Source organism: Pyrgilauda ruficollis, unplaced genomic scaffold, assembly GCF_017590135.1.
Source record: "Pyrgilauda ruficollis isolate IOZ18807 unplaced genomic scaffold, ASM1759013v1 scaffold127, whole genome shotgun sequence".
NCBI lineage: Eukaryota > Metazoa > Chordata > Aves > Passeriformes > Passeridae > Pyrgilauda > Pyrgilauda ruficollis.
The window spans coordinates 657,166-680,569 of NW_024511099.1; the positions used below are offsets into that span (position 1 = coordinate 657,166).

Genomic DNA, 23,404 nt, shown 5'->3' on the forward strand with positions numbered 1-23,404 from the left:
GTCCAGGGGATTCACATCCCAGCAGCCAAACCCCTCTGGGACACAGCTGTGTGGGAAGACGGACAGACCCCATCCCAGTCCTCTGCCACCTTCCTTGTTTGGGGCACGCGTTTCGGCCCCGAGGACCGAGGCTGGGCACTCGGGTGTCTCCAAGTGCTGCAGCCGCAGTGGTGGGATGTGCACCCCGATTCCCGGGGCGGCCGGGGGCTGCGGGGAGGCCTCGGCGGTGCGGGCGAGCCTGCTCGGGAGGTGGCGGGGATGCTGCGGGGCTGATTATTCACAGCTTCCCTCGCCCCGATTGGCTCTGCCGCCGCGCACAGCCGGGCCCCGCCGCAGGAGGAGACTCCGTGGCCATAAAAGCGGGGTGAGAGGCAGCCGGCGGCGAGTCCGGTGGACAACCCGGGCAGCACCGTGGGGCCACCTGCCAGTGTGGCCTTGCCACCGATGACTGGCGCAGCCTGACGCCCGTGGAGGGACACCCATCAGCCACGACCCGTCCTGACTTGGCGAAGCGGGTGCTCGGCGGGACGGGGAGCAGCGGCAGGTAGGGCTGCCGGGGTTGTCATCCCCCTTCCATGGCGTGGGCACAATCAGGGGATCGCTCTTGCTCCCCAAAAAGCAACAGTTTAAGAACACCTCCTGAGCAGCACTGCTGAAAGTGGCTTGTGGTTGGACTTGTGTTATTTTGGGGAGCTTCACATGGCTGCAGGTCCCTCTTGTCCTCTGAAACCTCCCTTGAGTGGTTTCAGAGCCCATGAGCAGCTGTCCAGAACTCTGCTGGGGTTCATTTCCGTGCTGATGCTGTGCCTGCCAACCTGACAGCAGAATCACCCAGGGCTTTGAGGGGTAAAAGGGAGTGGGCAGAGAGGATGGGGGGTTCTCTCTCCCTCTTCTTGGCTCAAGCAGCAGTGTGGCTGCAGTGCTTGAGTGATTATATTCCAAAAGTTACCAGCTTTTTTGAGAAGCCTTGTCCTGATGGTGTTTCCAGGAAATGTTTGGAGGTGAGGAAAGGAGATGTTGGAAGGTTGATTGTTCTTCTCCACCAGAACTATGTGCAGGATCAAAACCTGTGGAGTTGGACCTGTGTGGGAGGAGGGATCTGCTCAGTCTGGGAGAGCTGTTCACATCCTTCATTAGGTATAATCACAGGTTAGTCAGGATGGGGTCAGTCTCTGCTGTCTGGCACACACAGTCCTGATTCCTCATCCCTTGGGTCACCAGGTCTGTAATTGGCCCCTGGGGTGCATGGATGCAGCTTGGGGGTTTTCCAAAGCAAAGTCTGGTATTTGAAGACTCAAGTGGAAATGGGATAGGGGAGGAAGGGACACCGGCAGGCACCTGGCACAGGCAGAATGTGCTGAGAGTGGCCACAGAGGCTGGGACTCAATGCTGGCATTGCCAGACTCTGCCACAATCCTTCCAAGGTGTTCCTGCAGGAGGGATGGCTCTGGAGCCTTGGGCTCCTCCAGGTAAAACAGGATTGAGCTCAAACTCTGCTTTTCTTTTTCCTCCCTTTGTATTTTCGCTTTTTCCTCCACCCTGCTTCTTTCCTCTTTTGTCCAAACCCCTTTGTTTTCTTCCCCTTTTCCTGCTCCCGTTTTGCCAATCCTCCTTATCCCACCTTCAGGAGCAGGCAGAGCACTGCTGGGACATTTGTGGCACCACCTGAACATGGTACATTTGCAGTGGGGTGTCCCAGGGTGTCCTTGGCCACGCCGTGCTCAGAGAACTGCAGCTCCCCTGAGTGCCATGAAATCCTCAGCTGGCAGTAGGGTGACAGGGATGGGACACACCGTGTCTGGAATGCCAGAGGTCCGAACTGTGCCGTGTCAGACAAACCAGCAGCTGTTCCCAGCATGGGAACATTCCCGGTGCCGTCCCTGCGTGCTGCTCTAGCGGCACCCACGGGGATACCGGCAGCGGAGGAGCAAGGGAGGGAAAGTGGGTGGAGAAAGGGAAAGAAAAGGTTCCCGGTGGGGCTCCTGTGAAGCAGTTATCAGCTCTTTTCGGGAGCTTCATTCCCCCTAGTGCTGCAGCTGGCACCTACCTGTGCGGCTGGCATGTCCTCGCTCCTCGGCGCGGTCTCGGTGGCCCTGATGCAATAAGGGACTGTCCCCTGTCTCAGTAGCGAGGGCTGGCTGAGGTCCCACCGTGCCCCTGCCATCCTGGGCAGCTGCCATCCTGTTCCCTGCCACACTGCCAGGGCACTGGGAGGATTCACAGAGCTGGTGGCTGTGCAGCCAAGGAATGCAGACAGCTCGACACAGGATGGTGCAGATAATTCAAATTAAATTTTAATCTAGCATGAATTAATACTGTGGCATTAACAATTCTTCATCAGTACCAATTACAGTACATTAGCTGCTACTGCTGGAGAGCACAATAGTCTCTAATATGCGTCATTAATGTGTAACAGATCCCTCTGGGTCATGCCTTACCCACCTTAGATAAAAGCAGCAATGGAGGCAGGCAGGGGTTTGCAGCCAGTGCACCCCTTTGGGGCTGAATCTTACTCCAGGGCTATCATGGTCCTAGTGGCACGGTGATCCTGTGGCACTGCAGCTGGGGTTGGCAGTGGCCCCTCCAGCCTCACCCAGGGTCAGGTTTAGCACTGCCACCTGCAGAGCCCCTCTCCCAGCTGAGCAGTGTCCTCGTCCATCCGCAGAGGCCAGAGGCTCCATCACGGCTCTCAAACGTCTGGAGGATGGCGATGATGGTCTGCAGGTAGGCTTGAACCCAGAGTCCTCCTTTTTCTTCCTCTCCTGATGCACCAGCCCAGCAGACTTGGTGGGTGAGAGGGAGGGGAGATGAGGCTGCCCTGGTGTGGGGTACAGCAGCCTGGGATGAGTCCACACTGGGCCATGCCATCACCCCATGCACTTGCTACCGCAGCTCTGCTTGCTGTGGTTCTTTTCCCCAAGGCCAAGGGAAAGAGCTGGGTGATTCATCTGCCTGCGCCATGCAGACGTGGCAATCACAGAGAAACCCAGTGCTGGGGAAAAAAGGGACTTTTCTTTCTAACGGTATAGTAAGAGATGGAGAGGATAGATGGGGTGGAACTGAGATGAGATGAGATGAGATATGAGGTGCAATAGTGGTCCTGCCCACAGTGACTTGGTGGCCACCAGGGACTGGCTGTGGCTCTGTGTGTGTGCCAAGGACCAGGCTGCAGCCAGGGTAAGGGGTGTCTTGTGGTGTCCTTGCTGGGAGCAGCACCCAGAGGTGAGTCATGTGGGAATGGGCACAGGCACAGGTCCCTGTGTATGATCCCAGCAGCAGCTCACACATGGAGGTGGTAGGTGCCCAATCCCTGTGGAGTGGTGATGGCCCCGCAGAGCTGGCACAGGGATGGTGACAGGCTCTGTGCTGTGTCTTCCCCTCTCCAGGCAGCGTCTGCAGGGCGAGATGGCACGGTGGGCATTGGCACTGACACTCTGCCTGTCCCTGTCTGCGGTGGCATCTGCTGACTGTGTCACGCAGTGCTCCCTCTGCACAGCCCAGACCCGCGGTGCCGAGAGCAGCGTCCAGCCCCTGGTGAGTGCTGGCCTCACACGGATGTGAGCCAGGGAGCCACAGCAGTGGAGTGTCACGGGAGCAGGGTGGCAGAGCTGGGTGGCACCTGGTGTGATGGTCACGGGCACCCCAGCGTGCTGGGGTTGTGCAAACTTCAGCTTCTCACCGAGCTGAGCAGCACGGTGGGCACGGACCCCCGGGCTTGGGGCGGGGGGGAGGAAGGCAGGGGCTCACCCCGAGCACCTGGGGCCGCGGCGGCCGCTGTCTTACAGATGTGCCTGTGGGAATGCCAGGGCTCCTTGTCACCCGGCCCCGAGTGGGAGATGTGCAGGAAGGCGCTGGCGCTCCTGGCCCCGCTGGTGGCCCTGGCCGAGGGGACAGACCCGTCCCCACCGGAGGCGGAGGAGGATGAGGCGCAGCCGGAGCAGGCTCTGGGCCCTGCAGAGCTGCCGCCGGCGCCGGCCAAGCGCTACGGCGGCTTCATGAAGATGATGTCCAAGGCGAAGCTGCTGTCCCTGCTCCGCGAGAACGCTCACGGCAAGGGCGGCCTCAGCAAGAAGTCCGGGGCCTTCAGCCGCAAGCCGGGCGAGCGAGCGGCCCCCGAGGACTACCCGGGGCCGGCAGGGGACGGGGACGAAGAGCCCACGGGGGCCGAGGCCGAGGGGCCGGGGCTGGCGCAGCTGCACAAGCGCTACGGGGGCTTCCTGCGCCGCATCCGGCCCAAGCTCAAGTGGGACAATCAGAAGCGCTACGGGGCCTTCCTGCGGCGGCAGTTCAAGGTGACCACCCGCTCGGACGAGGATCCCAGCGCCTACTCAGGGGAGGTGTCAGACCTATAGAGCCGGGCGTGCGACGGCAGCACCACGGTCCCCACACTGCCACTCCCACTGTGCCATCGCCCCCAGCCCTGTCCCCTGCCCAGCCCGCTGTGGCTGGTGTCACCCTTGCCTCGTTCCCTCAGGGCACCATGAGTTCCATCCCGTTGTCCCTCTGTGGTTCACCTGCCCATCCTGCGCACGGAGGGGACAGTGCCGCTCCTCCGGCTGCTGGCGGTGTGGCTGTGGCCCAGCCCAGGGTTCCCGGGGGTGTATTGCTGGGGACACAGATCCTCCATCCTCCCGTGGCTGCCGGAGCACAGCAGAGTCTGGAACCACCACAGTTGAGGTACAGGGCAGGGGGCTCCGAGCCCTAGGGAGGATGAGCCAGGGCAGGATCGGGGAGGTGGCTGCCGTGGCCACAGGCAGAGGTGGCTGGTGGAGCCACAGCACCATCACCAGGTGCTCAAGCACTGCTGAGCTCAGCCCCCATTCCCCTCCCCAGCCTCTCACAGTGTCCCACCAACCCCAGCACCCACCTGGTGCCCCTGGGCTCCCCTCCAAGAGCGACTCTAGAGGCAGGGTCAGCCCCATGCCCCAACACCCAACTCCCCCGCGCAGTCAATAAAAGGCAGATGCCAACGAAGCTGAAGCCATGCTGGGTGCTGAGCGTGCTCTGCAGGGCAGACCAAGCACCCCAAACTGGGGTGCTCAGATGGGCCAGGGGTGAGGGCTGTGACACCTGCAGGCAGCACACGATGGTATCCTTCCAGTGGCATGGGTGCCAAAAGGAATGTGGGAACCCACGCACCTCTGGGGCCACATCCTGAGGGTGACAGGGCCATCTCAGCTGAGCAAGGGCAGGGCAGGCATGCTCAGCCTGCTACAGGGGTGTGTAGGGTGCTGGCAAGGTACCTCCTGCAGGAGCAGGCAGGGGAGGCTCCTTTGGGAATCACAGCTGCTGCCCCAGCTGGGAAGGAGCAGTTGTGCTGAGAGCAGGGGCAAACTGTCCCTTTCCTCATATGTGACCCCTCCAGCAGAAGCTCGGTGCTGAGAAAGCCCAGCCTGGGCAGCACCTTCCCTTTTGAGTGTCTGTGTAGCCCCACAGGGCAGTTCCTGGCTCTGGTGAGACACAGTTCATGCCCCAGACACAGCCCCGGCACCAGCTCCAGGTTGAGAAAGGGGGGAGGTGATTGCAGAGCACTGGAACACTCAGCTCACTCACAGCACGGGCTGGAGCCAGCACCAGCCTGCCTGCACAGCAGTGTGGGCACCCCAGCTCCAGCTCAGCTCCCTGCACCTAAAGATGCAGCAGGCCAGCCCCTGCTCAGTCCCTGCCCATGGGGTGCACTGCTCCCCTCCCTCATGGTGCCCAGGGAACCAGCACCCCAGCCCTCACCCCAGCCTTGACCTCCTGCCTTCCTCTTCCCTCCCTCCAGAGCACACGACACGGCCGTGCAGGATGAGCCCTCCTCTCCTCCCTGCAGGGCACACAGAGCCCCAACCCCACCCTGCAGCCCCAAGGTGACCCCCCCGAGCACAGGGACACACTGATGTGCGGGAGCAGCACAGGACTTTTCACTTTTATTATAAAAATATCTTGCAAGCAAAAAGAAAAAAAAAACCCAAAAAAAAAAAAAAAAAAAGTCTGTACAAGCAGTCACATTGCTCCCAAAGCACCCCCAAGGACCCCAGGTGCCCCCAAGCCCCCTGCATTTCCACTGCTGCAGGAGCCAACGAAGGGTGAGAGTCCACACGGTGGCCCAGGTAGGGGGCACATGGAAGACATTTGTCCCCATGGGTGGGCTGGGGGGAGCCTGCCAGGCCCCCAAGACAGAGCTGGGGTGGGGGGGAGCATATAAGTCTCTTATAAACTCTGCAGGGTTTGGGGGATTCTTTACTGAGGCCTCGGTCTTAATTTTGCACATCTTATTCTAGTGTTAAGTACACAGAAGTACACCCACGTACAACACAAAACATTGGGGGTTTCAGCTCTAAAAATTAACAGTTACATGTCAAACAGTCAAAACATGTTACACGGTACCTGCGGGGAGCTCCCGGGGGGGAGCCAGGCTGGGGGGGCCCTCGCACGCTTTGTACAAGCCTGGGGCAGCGCTGGTGGGTCCCAGTGCAGGGCAAGGCTGTGCACAGGAAGATGATGATGATGAGGAAGATGCTCGGTGCTGGGGAGCCAGACCTGGAGCTCTCCTGGACGGCAGGGCAGGGCCTCGGCTCAGTGGCCTTCCAGCCTCTTGGCCTGTGGCGAGACAGAGGTCCCGCAGAAGGGACACTTGGGAAGAGAGGCGGACACTTCGGTCCTTCCTTTAAAGCCAGAGTTTGGTGTCCAGGCGTGGTGGCAGAGCCCCAGAAGGCAGTGTGGGGGCCCTGCTGGTCCTGGGGAGCCTGTGGGCCAGGCAGTGGCATCCCCATGAGAGCTGGTGTGGAGGCACTGTACCTGTCCCCTCAGCCCAGCTGGAGCTTCCCAAGGAGCTGCTGCTCCGCTGGCTGAATCTGCTTGCGGGCAAACCCGGCACACTGAGGTTGAGCAACCCTTGATGGGGGTCCTGAAGGGATGGAGCTGGCGGCCCCAGGACCAAACTGCCCCCAAAAGTCACGTCTCTCTGGATGGGAGAAGACCCCCACAAGTACTGCGGGCTCCATTTCCATCCTAAAAGACAGGTACCGCAGCGCATTGTCACATCGCTCCCGGTGCTTCCAAGAGAACAGTCTCAGGGAGGAGCAGAGCTGCTCCCAGCAGGACAGGGGCTCCCAGCAGCCACTGCTCACTTCCTGGTGATCTGGACGCTGGCATACTCAGAGCCAGCCTCCTCGGGGCGCGGGGCCGGCCGCTTGGGCGCCTTGCTGAGGTGCACCATGTCCAGGTCGGCGTAGGTGAGGTTGTCGTCGCCGTTGGGCGCCTGGTTGGTCTGGATGCAGGCGTACTCCGACTGCTGGCTCATCTCCACCATCCGCCGGATGCTCTTCCTCTCCTTGTCGAAGTTCAGGTCCGCGTAGGTCAGGTTGGGGTCGGATTCCTGTGTGAGGCACCAAGAGTTCCTCCTCTGGGAAGATGCCCCTGTACCCACAGCCCTGCTCTGGAGTCAATCCCACTGCAGCTCGGCCTGGGGCACCTCAGCCTTGCTTGTATGGGGGAACAATGCCAGCAGCCACCACCCTGAAGCCATGCTCTACCCCCCGCTACAGCTTCACTTTGTGAGCCACCCTGTCACCCTGCTCTGGCTTCAAAACCACTGCCACAATTCCAGAGCTGTCACTGAAGCCACTCCATCACTCCATCCCAGCAGGGCCAGACTGCCCAGTGATGCCCACGCGGGAGCTGGCAGAGCCTGGGTGGGATGGACAGATTGCTGTTGATCACGACTTCGCTCATAGCTGCGTCACCAAATGCAAAATAACTCCACAAATAGCCTGGCTGGCTATTGCACAGCTGGCTCTCCAGGCAGCACCAACCCAGACTTTACTGGGAGGAGAAGGAGAAGGAGAAAAAGGAGGAGGAGGAGGGAGGGTGAAGGCAGAAAAGATTCTGGGAAGTGGCTATCCTCTTCCTGGGGCATCCTCTCTTCCACCTCCAGCCACAGAGTGGCGACACTGAGATGTTTCATGGAGAACCACCACTCTCCACTCCCATCTCCAGTGGCTCCCGGCTACTCTCCCTCCCCAGTCCCAGGATGACCCACCTGGGTTGTGGCCTCGCTGCTCTTCTCTGGCTCATGTAACCTGGAAGGAGGGATAAAAACAGTCAGATAGACGGAGGGTCCTGTTGCCCTTTCCCTGGTGATGGAGCAGCTGGGGAGGTCAGATGCAAGCCAAGGTCCTTGCAGCTGCACCCAGCAAGACCTGAGCAGGCCACCAGGTCCTGAGCATTGGCTTGTGCTGGTCCAGCTGCCTCTCTGCTGGCCAGAGACCAGCTCCCACCAGCCTGCTTAGCCCCACCACAAGCAAAAAATCCCCAGAACGCCAGCTGGGGAGATGGGCAGAGACTGTGCTCCTGCCTTCCCTTTCACAAGTTTTGGGGATACAGCTTTGTCCCCAGCCTGAGGGACTCTGTGGACTGGAGATGTCCAGCTCAGAGTTCCCACAGGTTACTCAGTGACTAGAAGAGATTTGCACTCACCTAGCAGACGGTGAGCTTTTACCTGCTGAAAGAGAAGGAAAAAATTAGGAAAAAAAATTAGGGAAAAAAGAACTCAGGAAATAATATAAACGCCCCATTTCCCTGGGCACAGAGAACACATGCAGAGACTATTTCAAGGACAAGGACACATCTTTTCCCAGAGGCAAGCACCTGCAATTCCCTGGAGTTTCAATCAATTTCATTCAGGACTGCTCCTGGGGGAGCACAGGAGGTGCAGGGCACGGTTTAGACCAGCCAGAGCTTTCCCTGCAGCCTGCAAACAACCTGGGCAGCTCTATCCATCACCCCACTGGGCAGGACCTGCAGCTGCACTGCCAGGAGTTATTGTCCAATGGGGCAATGTAAAACCCATGGGAAAGAGAGGAAAAACGGGGTTGGGAGCAGCTCCTCCCTGCCCCACACTTGGCCCCCTTACCCTTGATCTGCTTGGTCCGGATCAGGTACAGAATCGCAGCCACCAGCAGGGCCAGCACGGTGCAGACCACGCCCACCACGATGTAGATGAGCATATCTTCTGAAACATCAATGAAAAGGTCACCATGGCCCAAGAACGTGATACCTCCCAGTCCCTGCAGCCTCACAACACAGATTGGCCCAGTGATGCAAGAAGCACCAAGGAGGACAGCTCGGTGCCTGCCACCGTCACATCCCCCGGCCCCCTGATATGATATGGATATATATATCCATATATAGATATATCCTTCAACCAGATTTTAACTGGGCTTTGAGCTTCCTCAGGGGGTGACACCACACAGCCACCCTGGCAAGCACCCCCTCCCAGCAGCTCTGACGCACCCTTATCCATCTGGAACCCATCGATCAATCCCACTGGGGCCGGGTTGGAGATCCACAGGGAGGCTGAGTAGTTGGCAGGGGCCTGGCCATCGTGCACCACCGTGCAGATGATCGTGGACCCGTTTTTCTCCTCCGTCGCTTGCACCTCCACCTGGCTTCTCAGCTCAAACAAGCCCCGGGGCAGCTTCCATGGCCGGGAGATGTTCTGCACCTTTATCTCAATCCCATTCTCCAGCCAGGAAACGGACACGTTAGCTGGGTAAAACTCCTTCACGAGGCAGGTGAAGGTCACGGTCTTGTTCACCTCAACGGGGCTCGGCTCGGCGCGCACTTCGACGCTGGGGGGAACTGGGAAGAGAGGCAGAGCCTGGTGTTTGCTGTCACGGCTCTGCTGCCCACAGGGCGCCCTGTCCTCCTCCCAGGGACCCCAGCCCCACAGCAGCAGGACTCCCCAGCGCGAGTCCCCAGCCCTCACCTCGCAGGACTCTGCTGAGCTGGTAGCTGCCACGCAGCGGGGCCAGCAGCGTGGAGTGCTGCACCTCACAGATGAGCTCAGAGGGGACATCATCCTTCTGCAGGGTCACCATGGCTGTGCTGGACATGTTGTAGGTTTTCCTCCTCCATTCGGTGACCTGGGGTCGCTGACCCCCCATGGTGTCCCTGTTCTTGAACCATTTCACCCCAATCGTTTCAGGAAAGAACCCTCCGCTCGTGCAGGTGAAAGGCACCGACTCCCCCGGCCTCGCTCTCTGCTCGGGCCCAGACACGAGCGGGGGGCTGGGTTTGGCTGTGGGGAGAAGCACGGGGCCATCAGACCAGGCTCTGCCCCCTGCCCAGCCCTGGGCCTGGGGATGGCCCATGGGATCCTCTCCTGGACCAGCCCTGAGCCCCTTCCCCATCCCTGCTCTCCCTGAGCAGAGCCCGCCGGCTGATTCCCATCAGGAGCTGCTCCAGAGCCCCGCTCACCTTGCACAGATACCTCGGTGCCATTGCCACGCTGAAACACCTCATCATCACCAGAGTCCCCCTTGACAAACTTTACACAGTAGTAGGTGCCCATGTCCTCAGGCTGAATGTTCCTGATGAGGATGGTGAAGTCTGTGTCAGACCCATTCACTGCTCTCGTCACACGGAAGGAAGGATCCTGCTTCTTCTGGTCATAGACAGTCTTGTTCCCAGTGCCCCAGCCCTTCAGCCACATCACAGGACCTGGTCCAGCAATTCCAGACGTGATGCAGTTCAGGGTGAGCGTCTCCCCTGCTGCCACCGTCACCTTGGCCTGGGGCTGCTGCAGACTGAAGCCCTGACCCCCCTGGGCATCCACACCTAGAGAAAAAAGAGACCACGTCTTGCCTGGCACCACACATCCAGACTCCTGACAGTTCTCCCAGCCCTGGGACAGGCTGAGCACCCCAGGTGAGGGGCTGTGGCCACAGGCACATTGCTCTGCCTGCAGGGCTCGGTAGCAGAGCTGGATGGAGCTTTGCTTGGTGACTGTGCTGTGCCCTGTATGGATAAATCATGGAGCACATCCCAGCTGCCCATGCCTCCAGCACGCTGGGCTGCCTCCCACAGCCACTTGGCTTTGTCAGCCAGGAGAAAGAAGCACACAAAATGAGGTGCTCCAAAGAGCCAGCTCCCATCACCAATGTGACACTGCGTTTTCTGTCCTGAATCTGTCCCATCTCTGCATGGAATCCCAGCCCTGGTTATCCCAGCAGAGCACAGCCAGTCCTCCACCACTTCCAGCCAAGCAGGCACTGTTCCTGCTCAGCAACAAGCACAGGGAGACATCGCCTTTGGAGCATCTCCATACCACTGGTCCCTAATCCAGTCACCTGTGCCACACCTCCCTGCACACACAGACAGTAACATCCCAGATAACCCGCACTACACACCCATGGGTTACCCAGGGGTTAATTTTGTCAGTGCTTCCTATGCCAATATAGTTATTGCAACCAAATTCACAAAATATTCCAATCCTGGTCACTGCTTAATGGAACATTTCTTTAAGCCACATGGGGAGAGAAGTGGGGGACCCACTAAGATCCACCTACAGGTAACAGGTGGCTGTGGCACCCAGAACCGGTGTCACGGTCACACAGAGATCTTTGTGTTTGAGCAGGTAATGCTGAGCAGCACGGGGAGCACAGGGAGCAGCACCCCACATCCCTCACAGCAGAATCATGGAATCACACAATCTTTTAGGCTGGAAAAGCCCTAAGATCGCTGAGTCCAGCCATTAAGCCAGCACTGCCAAGCCCCGGACCAAACCACGACCCCAAGTGCTACATCCACACATCTTTTAAATCCCTCCAGGGATGGTGACCCCACCACTGCCCTGGACAGCTCTCTTACCCTTTCAGTGAAGAACTTTTCCCAAATATCCAACCTAAACCTAAACCTCCCCTGTACAACTTGAAGCCTCCTGTCCTGTTGCTTGTTATTTGGGAGAGGAGAATGACCTCCACCTGGCTACAGCCTCCTTTCAGGGAAATCCAGGACAGCAACCCATGCCAAGGCTTCCCTTGGGACCCAGCAGGATAATCTCTGGCTGGACGCTCCCAGGAGGACCTGCTGCAGGAAAAGCTGCTCTGACCCCTCTGGCCACAGCTGGCTGTCACAGAGACCAGAGCTGATTTTTGGCAGCTGTTAATCCCTCCTGACTCACAGTGGTATGTGCTGTACCCACAGATGTTCTCACTGTTCCACTGTCTGTGGAATTACTCAATCTCTATGACCAGAATTACCAGGAGCAGTTTCTCCAGACTGCCCCAGTTAAAGGCTTTTTGCCCAGGGCATCAGTCCACAGCATCATCAGCCAAAACCTTCAGGCCTTGGTGTTTCCCTTTGAAACCACGTCAGGGTTAACGTGGCAGCAGCATTCAGCATCAGAACAAGTTTTTCCCACAAACAAGCACAGAGGGACAGAGCTGGTTTGTGTCACGTCCAGATGAGTCATTCACTCTGAGCCTTGGTCCTGCACCTGAGCAGTGGTGCCCTAGGCACCTGCAAGGCAACCCCGTGCTTCTCAGGTGACACCCAAATTGTGGGGAGCAGCCCTGGAGCAGAGGCCTTGTGCACTCCATGTGCTGAACACAGCACTGACACAGGGCAAACACCACTAGATCTGCTTCTGTGGCATCTCCTGAACTTCTTCATCTCCTGCTGCTGAGAGACCTTTTGCAAGAAATGATTGAGAAACACACAGAGGAAGTTCACAAGCACAGAAGCATCATCTCATCATCTGTCTCTCGCCAACCCACTGCACGTGGATGTGACACAGGCAGGGACCAGGCTGCCACAGGCAGAGACTGGCACCCCCAGCTAGCAACCACACCAGCAACCCAGCCAGACCCCCAGCCCTTCCATGTACCCAGGGGGCCACAACACCAAGTACTGGCTCCACCAAACTGGGCAAACAAAGCTCACTAGCGGGCAGCACCCAACACAGCAAGGGACACATCCCATGTGTGGCCACGGGAGCAGGAAGCCAGGGCCACCCCCACCACACACTCTGTGCCGTGTAATGAGTGAGTTACTACTGCTCCCCTCTGCAAAAGCAATTTCTGTGGAGTGCTTACCCCCATGAGGGTCCCCTGCACCGGGTAGAACTGCCTGCACCGCCCCACACAGCCCAACCTGAGCACCTCCTCCTCATCCTCCCTCTCTCCATCTGCCCATTTCCCCATGAGGCACGTGGTGTGCAGAGGGAGAGAGCTGGGGAAGTGCCTGCTTTGGGGCCCCAGAGCTGACCCCAACACCAAAGAGTGTCAGGGTGGGCACTGCTCAGCCCCAAAGTTAATTTCTTGGTTGCAGTGAAGCATCCACAGAAGCACTGAGACATCGAGCTGAGTGTGGCTGGGTGCCCTGCCCGTGGTTGGCTGCCATGCCTGGTGTGCAGCAAGGGCTCCCCACTACCTTGGCACGGCACTGCCTTGCTGGAACCGCAGGGATTTATCCCTGCAGGCAGCAGGGATCTCTCCCAGGGTCCAGATTTGCAGCCAGAAGTGGATGGTCTGTATGCATTCCACAGCACCGAGCTCACATTCCCTCCTCACCGGGGCAGCAGCGTGCCTGCCTCCTCTGCCCAGGGATTAGCAGGCACAGAGCATGTTGTCGTCCAGGGATAGGATGCAAGGTGCTTTCCTGCTTTCCTGACTGCAGTGCTCCCAGAGGATCGAGGGGAAAAAGGGCTTCACGCTGCCGGCAGCGCCGCCTGTCCAGAGGCTCCACTGCTCAAGACACCGTGAGGCTCCAGGCAGCCCCTCACACAGGACTGAAATGGGGCTTTGGGGTATTTTTCCATGTGTTCTGCTCTGTTACCTCAGAGACCCTCACCCAGCTCTGCTCAGGGATTTCTGATCTCTGACACACAAGCTCCAGCCACCATCTACTGCAGGAACACCCCAACAAGGACCAGCTCATCCCTCCTGGCTGAGAAGCAGGAGTCCCAGCCAGACCTGGCTTCTCCACTTCCTGCCTGCATCCATCACCCCACACCAGGACCAACCTGACCCCTTCCTGCTCAGAATGACCCCAATCCCCTGCAGCAGCTCAGAGCAATGCCCCCACCCCTCCACCCCAAAGGGAAAACACAAAGGGGAAGTTGGCAGAAAACCCCAGAATACACAAGTTAGAAAATGCAAAGTTTCCACCAAAGCTTCTTTCCTCTTTCTCCCTGAACACAGCTTCTCCTCACACGCAGCTCGTGCCTGTCCTTCCCCTTTTGAGGTGCTCACCCAGTGGGAGTGAGAGCCCAGCCAAGCTCCCTCCCAGCAGCTCACGATGTGCTTGAGCACCAGGAGTGGGATGTTGGGAGGCTACAGGCCACAAAAACATGGGACACGACAATTTCTCACTGTTTCCCCTGCTTCTCCCCTGCTGCCTGATGACACTTTTCCCCTGAGACTTGGATTTCAAACCACCAGGAACTGGAACATGATCCTCTTGCCCCCAAGATCATGGGGAATTTAGGTGCTCTGACCCTGTAATCTGTTCTATCCTACACTCCAGAATTAGCCAAGGGTTTTAGAGCCCTGAAAAGCATCACCTGACAGTTCCCACGTAGGTGGGAGCACCCTTGCAGTGCAGACCCAGAGCATTTCCAGCCCAGAGCAGAGGCAGGAGCACGATCTAGCAGAGCCTGCCTCCTTCCCGTTATTCAGTTTAATTTGGGAGCAAAATAATCCCAGCTCTTGCTGCACTGCAAGTTTTCCACGTCGGTGACACATTTTTTTCTATATTCCACCTTTTGAAGTATTTGATATTGAACAGATTGCAAGAGGCTGGGGTTTAATTCAGGAGAGGCTGCTTGGATGCTTCCTGGTAAAAATAGATTTTTTTCCTCTGAAGGAGCTGGGTGAGGAGCTCTGGGATGGCTGTGTGCTCCAGAAACGACGTGCAGCTGGTCACTGGCATCCGAAGCCCCACAGTCACTCACTGAAGGAGCAGGCCAATGGGCAAGGCAACCCCAAAATAATCCTGCTGGAATTTCACCTGCAGCAGGGCTGCTAGGGGCGGAAACTAACAGGTGCTGCCTATAAAAGGCCTGGAATCTGCTGTTTAGGGAAGGCAAGGAGAGCCCTGGGGATAGCTGCTGAGCCCCAAGCAGACCCCAGGGCGCTCAGGGAGGGTTGCAGTGAACGCTGTGTTTCACATCCGTGACATCAGAGGAAGCCTCAGCTCACACGCAGCCACCATTTCCAAGCTCCCCTCCTCCAGCATCAGCAGAAATTCATCCCAAGAGCCAGAGCCCCAGCAGGAAACCGAATTCCCCTTTGGAAGAGGCTCTGTGAAGCACAGCTGAAACCCTCTGTGGAGATAGACCGGCATGGAAGGGCTCTGCAGGGCGCAGTTTCTCAATGGGGCTTTGCTGTTTGGTTTCCCACATCTCGCTGCCTTTGCCCCACAGGAAGGTCTCCTCCAGGACCTTTCCTTTTCCCCTTCACTTCTGCAGAAGCTGTCAGAACAGCCGGCAGTAGGAGCCTGGGCCAACTCTGCTGGAGTTCAGCTTAGTTTGAGCCACGGCCCAGGAGGGATTCGCCATATGGAAAAAAAAGACGTGCACGTTTGCACCTAAAATCAGGGATGCAAACCACTTCAAAACCCCAGGGTGGTTTTTTTCCCATGGCTGGCTCAAAGAAATGGGGTTCTCACTCCAAGACCACATTTAATTAAGTTCAGGAGGTTTGCTGGAGCTATTCTTTCACGCAGGAAATCGCAGTGGCTCACTGGGAAGCCGCGCTCACCGCCAAAGCCTTCTTGGCTCTCAGCAGCCGGAGTTTTCAGTTTGGGGCCAGCACTTCTCAGTTGTGATCAGGCGACTCAAAGCAAGGAGCGTTGTGCTGAAAGCATTTGCTTTCTACCCAAGTTTGCATCCAACTCTTTGCCCAAGTAAAGCTTTGATGGTAACTACTTCAATGGGCATGGGAGAATGTGGGTTTCCCCCGCGGAACCTGGGCTGGGCTGTTTGTAGTGGGATCTAGCTGGAAGGGATGGGGCTGGAATTGAGCAAAAAGCTCAGCAGCGAGAGGCTCCTGAAGATGCATCGTTATTGCTGCAGGTTTGCCTCAAAAACCCCATCCCTCCCTTGGCAGGGAGAGCGATTCCTTCGAAACCACCCAAAACGAAACACCCTAGAAAGGAAACATCCTTGAAAGCAGCAGTCACCACAGGGCTTCGTTCCTGGTGGGATGAGAGACTTCCCACTGCCAGCAAGGGAAACAGCCAAGAGTGGCACACTTTGTCTGGTCCTTTGCTGTGTCCCCCAACTTTATAAAGGACTGGGGGAGCCGTGAGCTCGTGGGAGGTCTGGGGCACCCTGAGCCTGAGGCGACACAGCACTAACACAGCACAGGGTGCCTAGAGGTGTTGCAATTCCATCGCTTCAGTGCCCAACAGTTGAGTAGAGAGAGAGCCCACAGTGGGGTGAAGCAGGAGGGCAGCAAGAAAAACAAGTTCTTGGCAGAGAAGACAGGCAGCCCTCACCAAAACCTCCCCATGCCTCCTCCACTGCCATCTCCAAGTGGGAATTCGGGCTGCTTGCTGAGTTTTGCCTCACCCATAGCTGGCAGGGGGTGCTCGCAAATGGGTGGGAACAACATGCCTCTTCATGCCCCTGCCGAATTCCCTGCCTCACTGGGAAAGGGCATGGCTGCCTGCCTTGAAGTTCGGTTCGGGAAGAACCGCCGGGCAAGGGCCCGCGGGAGCCCCTCGGCCACCGCCGCTCTCTAGGTCACCGCAGGAAAGGTCAAAGCAACCGTGCGCGGAGAGGCGGCGTCATGTCGGTACCGGAGGGGTGCGGGAGCGGGGAGAGGAGAGGAGCGGGGAAAACGGGGAACGGGGCAGGGAGACCGGGGGGGAACAGGGCAGAGGAGAGGAGCAGGGCGGGAAAAGGGGCAAAACAGGGCAGAGCAGGGAGAGGAGCTGTGTGAGAGGGAAAGGTGGAAAACAGGACAGAGGAGGCAGGAGCAGGGTGGAAAAAAGGGGGAAAACAGAGCAGAGGAGAGGAGCAGCGTGAGAAAGGGGAGGGCAGAGCAGGGCAGCAGGGTGGGAGGGAAAGGGGGGAATAGGGCAAGGAAAGGAGCAGGAAGGCAGGCAGAAGCCATGGCTTACCGGGCAGGGCGAGCAGCAGCAGGCACGGCAATGCCCAGGCGGTGCGGCCGGGATCCCGGGGATGCGGCTCCATCGGTGCGGGGAGCGGAGCCCGCGGCTTCACAGCGCGGCCCCGCGCCCGGCTCGGCGGCTGGGTTTGATAAATAAGACAAATTAAAAAAAAAAAAAAAAAAAAGGCAAGAAGCGCAGAACTGCAGCTGGCGAAGGAAATCGCTCTTCTCAGCCCCAAAATGAGGAAGGAGGCCGGGCTCCCCCCTTTCTCCCCCCGCGGCGGGCGGGCAGCGCACACGCACGCACCGACACGGACCCGCGGCCCCGCCGCCGCCCGTGGGCACCGGAGCGGGCTCGGGGCCGCTGACGGGGCCGCGGCGGGGCCCCGGGCGGGCGCGTGCCCCGGTGCCGCTCGGAGCCGCCTCCCCCCCGCCGCCGCGCCGCCTCCGTTGCCGTGGTACCGGGGAGGGACGGAGCCGGCCCCAGCTTCCAGACCCCCTCCGGCTCCCAGCAGCCCCGGTTTAGCGCCGCTTCTCCCCGTAGCGGGGGCGAAGCCAGCCCCGCCCGCCCCGGGGCAGAGTCCTCCGGTGAGCCCGGTGTGCGGCTGCCTTAAGGTCGGCTGGGAGGCGACCCCCGGGAGCAGCCGCCAGGAGCCCCGCCGTGCCCAGTCCCTGTCGGCCGGGGCAGAGGGAGGCGGCTCCATGGCCCCAGGGATGGGGGCTGGGGGTCCCCTCGCTCGCCGCAGGCTGCCGGTGTAGCCACGGCTTCGGCACGGCCACAATACACAGCCCTGCATCCCCGAGCTGGGATCGGGGTGCAGGGACACACAGCCTTCGGGGTTCTGAACACCCGGGAGCACCTGGGGCTGAGCCAGGACAGCCCGGGGCAGAGGCACACACAGCACACGGCCTTGGGGGTCCCAAGTGCTCTCCCCCAAGGGACCACGGAGGGCCGAGCTGTGAAGCCGTGGCAGAGGCACGGGTGGTGTTCTGCCGGTGCCACAGGGACAGGTCAGCTTGACCCACGGGGCTCAGGGCCAGGAGGGGACACTGGTGCAGTGCAGACAGGCAGAGCGTGGATGGGGAGGGAGAGGAAATTCCTGCGCAGCACGCTGGGAGAATGGGGACATCCCCGTGATGTCCCCTCCGCGGGAGCCTGCAGCAGGGAGAAGCGAGAGTCTGAGGACAAGGCAGCTGTAATGGTAGGCAGGGCTGAGGAAGAGGGTGTCGGGGCGTCAGCATCCATGGGATTTGTGTCCCTGCGCCGCCCTTCTTCTCCCTGACACAAAGCCCTTCCCAGGGGATTCGCAAGGACACATTCTCCACTGCCTGCACCTGTCACAGCTTCTCACGCAGCCCAGGGGCGCTTCAGCCAGGCCAGGCCAGGTACCTGGGATGCTAGGTGCAATGCTGGCAGCTCCCAAGCACCTCCCCACTGTCCCCTCTGGCCTCGCAGGGATGGGGTAGGCACTGCAAAGCAGGAGCTCCCAGCCCACCCAGCATCGCCTGCAGCACGGATCCCACCCTGGGCCGGGTCCCCGAGGACAGCACTGGGTGCCATACTGGAGGACCCGCTGCCAGCTCCCCCTCCTCCCCTCGCTCCCTCCCCAGGCAGCCGCCAGGGCTGTCGGTTTTATTTAGAGCCTCGCACAAACACAGCCGAGATATCTGAAGTGACTTGGCACCATCAATCTGCGCACGGCGTCCGCCTGCGCATCCCCGGCCCCGCCAGCCTCCCCCTCAGCCCCAGCTACGCCCATGGGGCACATCCAGCCTTAATTTAGTGCTGCTGGGACTGGGAACAGCTTCCCAGGCTTCTGCACCCACCTCCCTCTGCAATTCCCTGGCAGCTGGAGGCTGCGCTCAAGGGTTGTGGCCAGTACTGCTCCCACTGGAAAAACTTTGTGGCCAGCAGCACTGGTCGTGGAAAGCCCAGCACAGCCATCATTTCCCTTCACAGAGCTGGCCAGAGTGGCCAACAAGGAGCAGGGGTCCAGAGGAGCCCTTAGATTTGGCCTTTTGCACACAGCAATAATTTCTTTGCACAGGGCTGGGACACAGGGACACATCACTACAAGAGTTCACAGGCACCTCACAAGAGGAAGCAAAGGTGCTGAGCTCTGCTCTGTGGTGACCAGCGATAAGACTTGAGGGAACTGCATGAAGCTCTGTCAGAGAAGTTTGAGGTTGGTATTAGGAAAAGGTTCTTCTACCAGAGGGTGTTTGGGCACTGGAACAGGCTCCCCAGGGCACCAGTCACAGCCCCAAGCCTGCCAGAGCTCAGAAAACATTTGGACAATGCTCTTGTCCCCCCTCACAGAGGGGATTCTTGGGGTGTTCTGTGCCAGGACAGGAGTTTGACTTGATCCTTGTGGGTCACTTTCAGCTCTGGATATTCCATGGGATTAGCAGTGGTTTGTGGAAACCCTGCAACTACACCACCAAGGGCAGTGCATCCCACCTAGCCCAGGTCCAGAAGCAGAGACCCTCAGGACAAGTGGGTGCCCAGCAGGAGGGCAAATTCCAGGGACACACTGCAGCCATTCACAGCCACCTGTCCTGGTTATTTTTACGTGGAAGCACAGATCCTGGAGACCTGGTTGGCTTCAGCCTGTCTGGGATGTTCTGCTCAGTGTTGAAGGTTCAGACAACCTGTTCTGAGGCGATTACAGAGCAGAGCCAGCCCGCACACAAGCAGCAGCCACGGCAGAGTGCTCGGGAAGGGAAGTTAGAGCTCAAAAAAGCTCTGCAAGAGAAGGTACCGCGCAGAGCAGATGGTGCGGCGCGAGCTTCCCGGGAAGAGCTGCTATTGCTCCCCATTAGGAAGCATATGGGCAGGCTCAGCTGCCTCCCCTCCTACCCATGGCCCTTCAGCATCACAGGGGCCCTGCTCCAACACGAGAGGTTTGGAGGACTCACCCTGGCAGGGCAGCCCTTGCCCTGCACTGGGCAGGGAACCAGGGGGAGAGGAGCATTTGGCTCCTTGTGTGCCTGAGACAGAGGGGCAACGCAAAATTTTGGGAGTGCAACTCTGCCATCATCATCATCATCCTTCTGTACAAAACACCCACGGTGAGCAGGAGGCTGCAGCACTGCTTGGCAGGGCGGGCAGTGCTGCCAGGCTCTCTGTGCTGCCAGCGGGCACCCAGGCTGTGCTCGCTCTGCAGCATCTCCTTGCTTCAGCTCAAAAGCCCTGCTCTGGCAGGGAGAATTCCAGAGCTCGGCTCTCCCCGGCCCCAGGAGCTGGGCAGCAGCCAACATGGGGACAGGGCAGTGTTTCTGGAGAGCTCTTCAAGAATAAGTTGGTTCTCACAGCTTTGAGGCACAGTGAGGAACTGGCATCACACTGTTTGGGGAAGGCACGGGCTCCGTGTGGCAGGGCTGGGCCAGGCTCAGCCACCCCTGGGCAGGCAGGGACGTGCTCCCCTTCCCTATTCCCAGCCAGAACCACAGGCTCAATGTCCCTTTTGCATTCCCTTGTTCCCAGCTGGGCAGCTCTGCAGGATCTGCTCCCTCCCTGGGAGGAGGTGGGGACCCATCCACACACAGGGACCCCCAGCCAGAGCAGCAGCACCCCATCTCTTGTCAGAGCCTGGCAGCATCCAGTGGGAACAATTACAGCCGTGCCTGAGCGATCCCAGTGGAAAGTCCTGCAGCACTGGTTTTGCCCAGACTGTTCTTTCATGCCTTAATCAGCTGCCTGTCTGATCCTCTCCCAGCCCCGACTGCCCCCGGGAGCAGCGGTGGCTCCCTTGGCTGGAGGGGATTCACAGGGGATGGAGCTGGGAGAGGTTCCAGTCTCTGCCCTGCAGGGCCAATCCTGGGCCTGCTAATGAATCCCATCTCACTGATGGAGGTGACTGCAGTCTTTCTCTGCCTGGGACTTTGTCCCTCCTGGTCCCCACTCCAGCAATGGGATGGCACAGTGGGCAAAGTACCAATAGCCTGAGTGGCCACCTCACACCTGGACACAGCAGCTGTCCCAAAATGCTCAGTCCATGCTTCAAAATCCAAACCAGCTTAGGGATACAGAAAAAAAAACACCAATACTTTGGACATCAGCCTGGAAAATACCCCAAATTCAGCATCCAGAGGTGCTGTTTTGGGGCTGTGGGCACAGAGCCATGCCCAAGCACCAGCGAGCAGCCAGCACTTATGGGAGCACTCCACAGTAATGACTCAATGATCCTAGAGGTCTTTTCCAACCTCAAAGATTCCTTGATAAACCAAAAAATGCAGAGCCTCAGGGACTCACCACCCTGGAGAAACTCAGAGCCATCCTGGCCCAGTCCCAGCCACCAACACCTCCCAGCCCAGCCCCCCGAGAGGTGCTGCTTTCACAGCTCACCACAATAAAACACCTGGTGGGACCACATCAGAGCACCAGGCCCACACAAGGTCTGTTCTGGCGCCCACAAGCCTGTGCAGCCTTCATACAGCTTCATGTTCTCCCCATCCATCCTCCAGCTTCAAAAACAAATTCCAAGACCTCAAGATCCAGGTGGACACATCCTACAGCCTCCCCCCACCCCTCAGGCTTCAGTCAGCACCCAAAGAGGGCTCTCAGCTGGGAGAGAAACACAAATGTCTCTTGAAGCAGGGAGCACCAATTACACTGCTGATATTTAGGGCTTCCAGCACAACAAATGGAGCTGCAGCTTCATTAGGTACCTTGCCAATTTAATCCGAGACATGCAGTACAGGGGAAGCTTAAATTAGTTTATCTCATGTTAACTTATAACAAGCAATATGTTAATGTGGGCATGGTTTTCATGGACTGTGACCCAGGGAAGGGGCACCCACAGCCCTCTAAAAGTAGATTTAAGAAGCAGGGGTATGTAGCCTACCTGTCTCCTCATAATCCTGTCATAACATCCACCACCATAAACACCTGCACTGGGGAAGGGGTGCACCACATCTCCCCCTTATATGGGAGAGGGTGATGAGCTGCAGGGGTCTCGTTAAGGCTGTGATTGCCAGGGGAAGGGTGGGGTAGGCTGTGGAGGATGCTCTGTGGGCAGGCTATGCATGGGTTTGCTCCTCACCTCATGAGGGGCTCATGGGAACTACTGTAATTGTTTAGCCAAGCTTTTATTGGGTGATTTAGGAGTTACAGCTGAGTTATTTCAGCTCTCAGGTCTTTGTTATGGCGCTGGGGTGCAGTTGGTGTGGGAGGATGTGTGGGGTGGAGGTGAGGTGCTCCCTGGCATGGGGCATTTTCTGAGGAGGCCCCTCTGTGCACACTGCCCAGACCCCCTGCTTCTGCCCCTTCCTTAGGGAGCAGGGCTTCAAATGGCAGCCCACTTAATTTTAGTGTCCCTCTGCCACATGAATTAATCCCCAGCACTGCCAGGATCAGCTGGTTCTGAAATGACTTCCAGGGAGGACGAGGCAGGGATACAGCTCTGCCTGCCCAGCTGGGCTTTGCTGGGTGGAGGGATGCTCTGAGTGCCTCATGGCACTCACACTCTGTCACCCTGGGCTTCAGCAGAGGCAGCAGAGCCCGGTGTCAGACCACCAGAACATCCACCATCTACCAAGCAGGAAGGGAAACGCACAGGCTACAGCAGGGACCGTATCCACAGGGCAGCTGAGCCATCCCAGGGCCGGGCTGTGCTGCCAGGCTGCTGCCACCGGCAGTGGTGCCCTGTGGGGTGCTGCAGAGCCGGTGAATTGGCCGGGCTTCCTTAATGCAGCCAGCACGCTCGCACTCTGGGGGAATTCCTCACGGCTGTGTCAGAGCAGGAAAGGTGGTTTATATCCTGTGCCTGGCCTGGAAACGGCCCTGGCTGACCTGAAGTGAGGGGTTTTAGGGTAAAACTGCTGACAGGCTGGGAAAACACAGTGGCAGTGTGGGCTGGGAAGGACAGGGCCGGCAGGGCTGGCGCCTGTGCCCGCTGAGGTGCTGCGAGTGCTGGCAGGGCTGTGCTGACCTTGGCTGGCAAACAGGATCCTGCCCCTTGCCCCAGAGAAGGGTTTGCTCTCTGCTGTGGGTCTGCAACACGTGCACAGCCCCGGGACTGAGCTGCACAGGAAGAGCTGCAGTGACCATCCCTGGAAGTGCTCAAAAAACATGGATGTGGCACCTGGGGCATGGTGGGCTTGGCAGTGCTGGGGGAGTGGTTGGACTCAATGATCTTAGGGAGCTGTTCCAACCTTAACTGATGACAGGGACAGGGCACAAGAGAGACCCTGCTCGGGGCAGCTCAGCAGGGTCACAGGGTGGCCCCAGTCCTGCACCCTTAGTGCCAGTGGTTGCAAAACTGGGAGATGTCTGTGCTGTCTGTATGGGGCACGACTGGGCTCACCGCAGCTCTGAGGGGCTCCAGAGCCACAGGGAGCCTTGGTGCCCACCCTGGGACCCTGCCCCAACCCAGGAGCAGGAATGCTGTGGAGGAGGAAGTGGCAGGGACAGGGGGGAGGGCAGGCAGGGTGCAGGCAGAGAGCTCCAGCCGTGCAGGGACATTTCAGAGCCGGGGTTAATCATTGATGGGCTGTTTGAACTAAAGCCTCCCTCC

General features: G+C 58.8%; 2 protein-coding genes across 8 annotated transcripts; one reads left to right on the forward strand and one right to left on the reverse strand.

Annotated features, from left to right (window-relative positions):
* The first annotated feature begins 527 nt into the window (after positions 1-527).
* Positions 528-4,935, forward strand: PDYN (prodynorphin). Of its 2 annotated transcripts, none has more exons than XM_041458330.1 (4): positions 528-544; positions 2,666-2,724; positions 3,387-3,534; positions 3,786-4,935. In XM_041458330.1, the coding sequence occupies exons 2-4, from the start codon at positions 2,705-2,707 to the stop codon at positions 4,350-4,352; spliced, it is 735 nt and encodes a 244-aa protein (XP_041314264.1). In that variant the 5' UTR covers positions 528-544; positions 2,666-2,704; the 3' UTR covers positions 4,353-4,935. The 2 variants fall into 2 exon arrangements, with proteins under 2 accessions (XP_041314264.1, XP_041314263.1); XM_041458329.1 differs by lacking the exon at positions 528-544 and adding an exon at positions 1,335-1,674.
* A 953-nt stretch (positions 4,936-5,888) lies between these two features.
* LOC121348623 (tyrosine-protein phosphatase non-receptor type substrate 1-like) lies at positions 5,889-17,052 on the reverse strand. 6 transcript variants are annotated; one of them, XM_041458357.1, is made up of 9 exons: positions 16,897-17,052; positions 10,246-10,605; positions 9,755-10,066; positions 9,280-9,627; positions 8,900-8,995; positions 8,464-8,485; positions 8,027-8,066; positions 7,116-7,363; positions 5,889-6,996 (listed from the first exon to the last, which is right to left on the reverse strand). In XM_041458357.1, the coding sequence occupies exons 1-9, from the start codon at positions 16,967-16,969 to the stop codon at positions 6,792-6,794; spliced, it is 1,704 nt and encodes a 567-aa protein (XP_041314291.1). In that variant the 5' UTR covers positions 16,970-17,052; the 3' UTR covers positions 5,889-6,791. The 6 variants fall into 6 exon arrangements, with proteins under 6 accessions (XP_041314291.1, XP_041314289.1, XP_041314290.1 ...); XM_041458355.1 differs by having other exon boundaries at positions 8,464-8,488; XM_041458356.1 differs by having other exon boundaries at positions 8,900-8,998.
* Positions 17,053-23,404: the final 6,352 nt, after the last annotated feature.

Coding starts and splice junctions, on each gene's coding strand:
- PDYN (XM_041458329.1), top strand. Junction 2,725..3,386: donor ATGGCGATGATGGTCTGCAG/GTAGGCTTGAAC, acceptor TCCCCTCTCCAG/GCAGCGTCTGCAGGGCGAGA. Junction 3,535..3,785: donor AGAGCAGCGTCCAGCCCCTG/GTGAGTGCTGGC, acceptor GCTGTCTTACAG/ATGTGCCTGTGGGAATGCCA.
- LOC121348623 (XM_041458354.1), bottom strand. CDS start 16,969: ATGGAGCCGCATCCCCGGGATCCCGGCCGCACCGCCTGGGCATTGCCG. Junction 10,606..16,896: donor GCTGCTGCTCGCCCTGCCCG/GTAAGCCATGGC, acceptor TTTTTTCTCTAG/GTGTGGATGCCCAGGGGGGT. Junction 8,067..8,463: donor AAAAGCTCACCGTCTGCTAG/GTGAGTGCAAAT, acceptor CCCTCCTTCCAG/GTTACATGAGCCAGAGAAGA.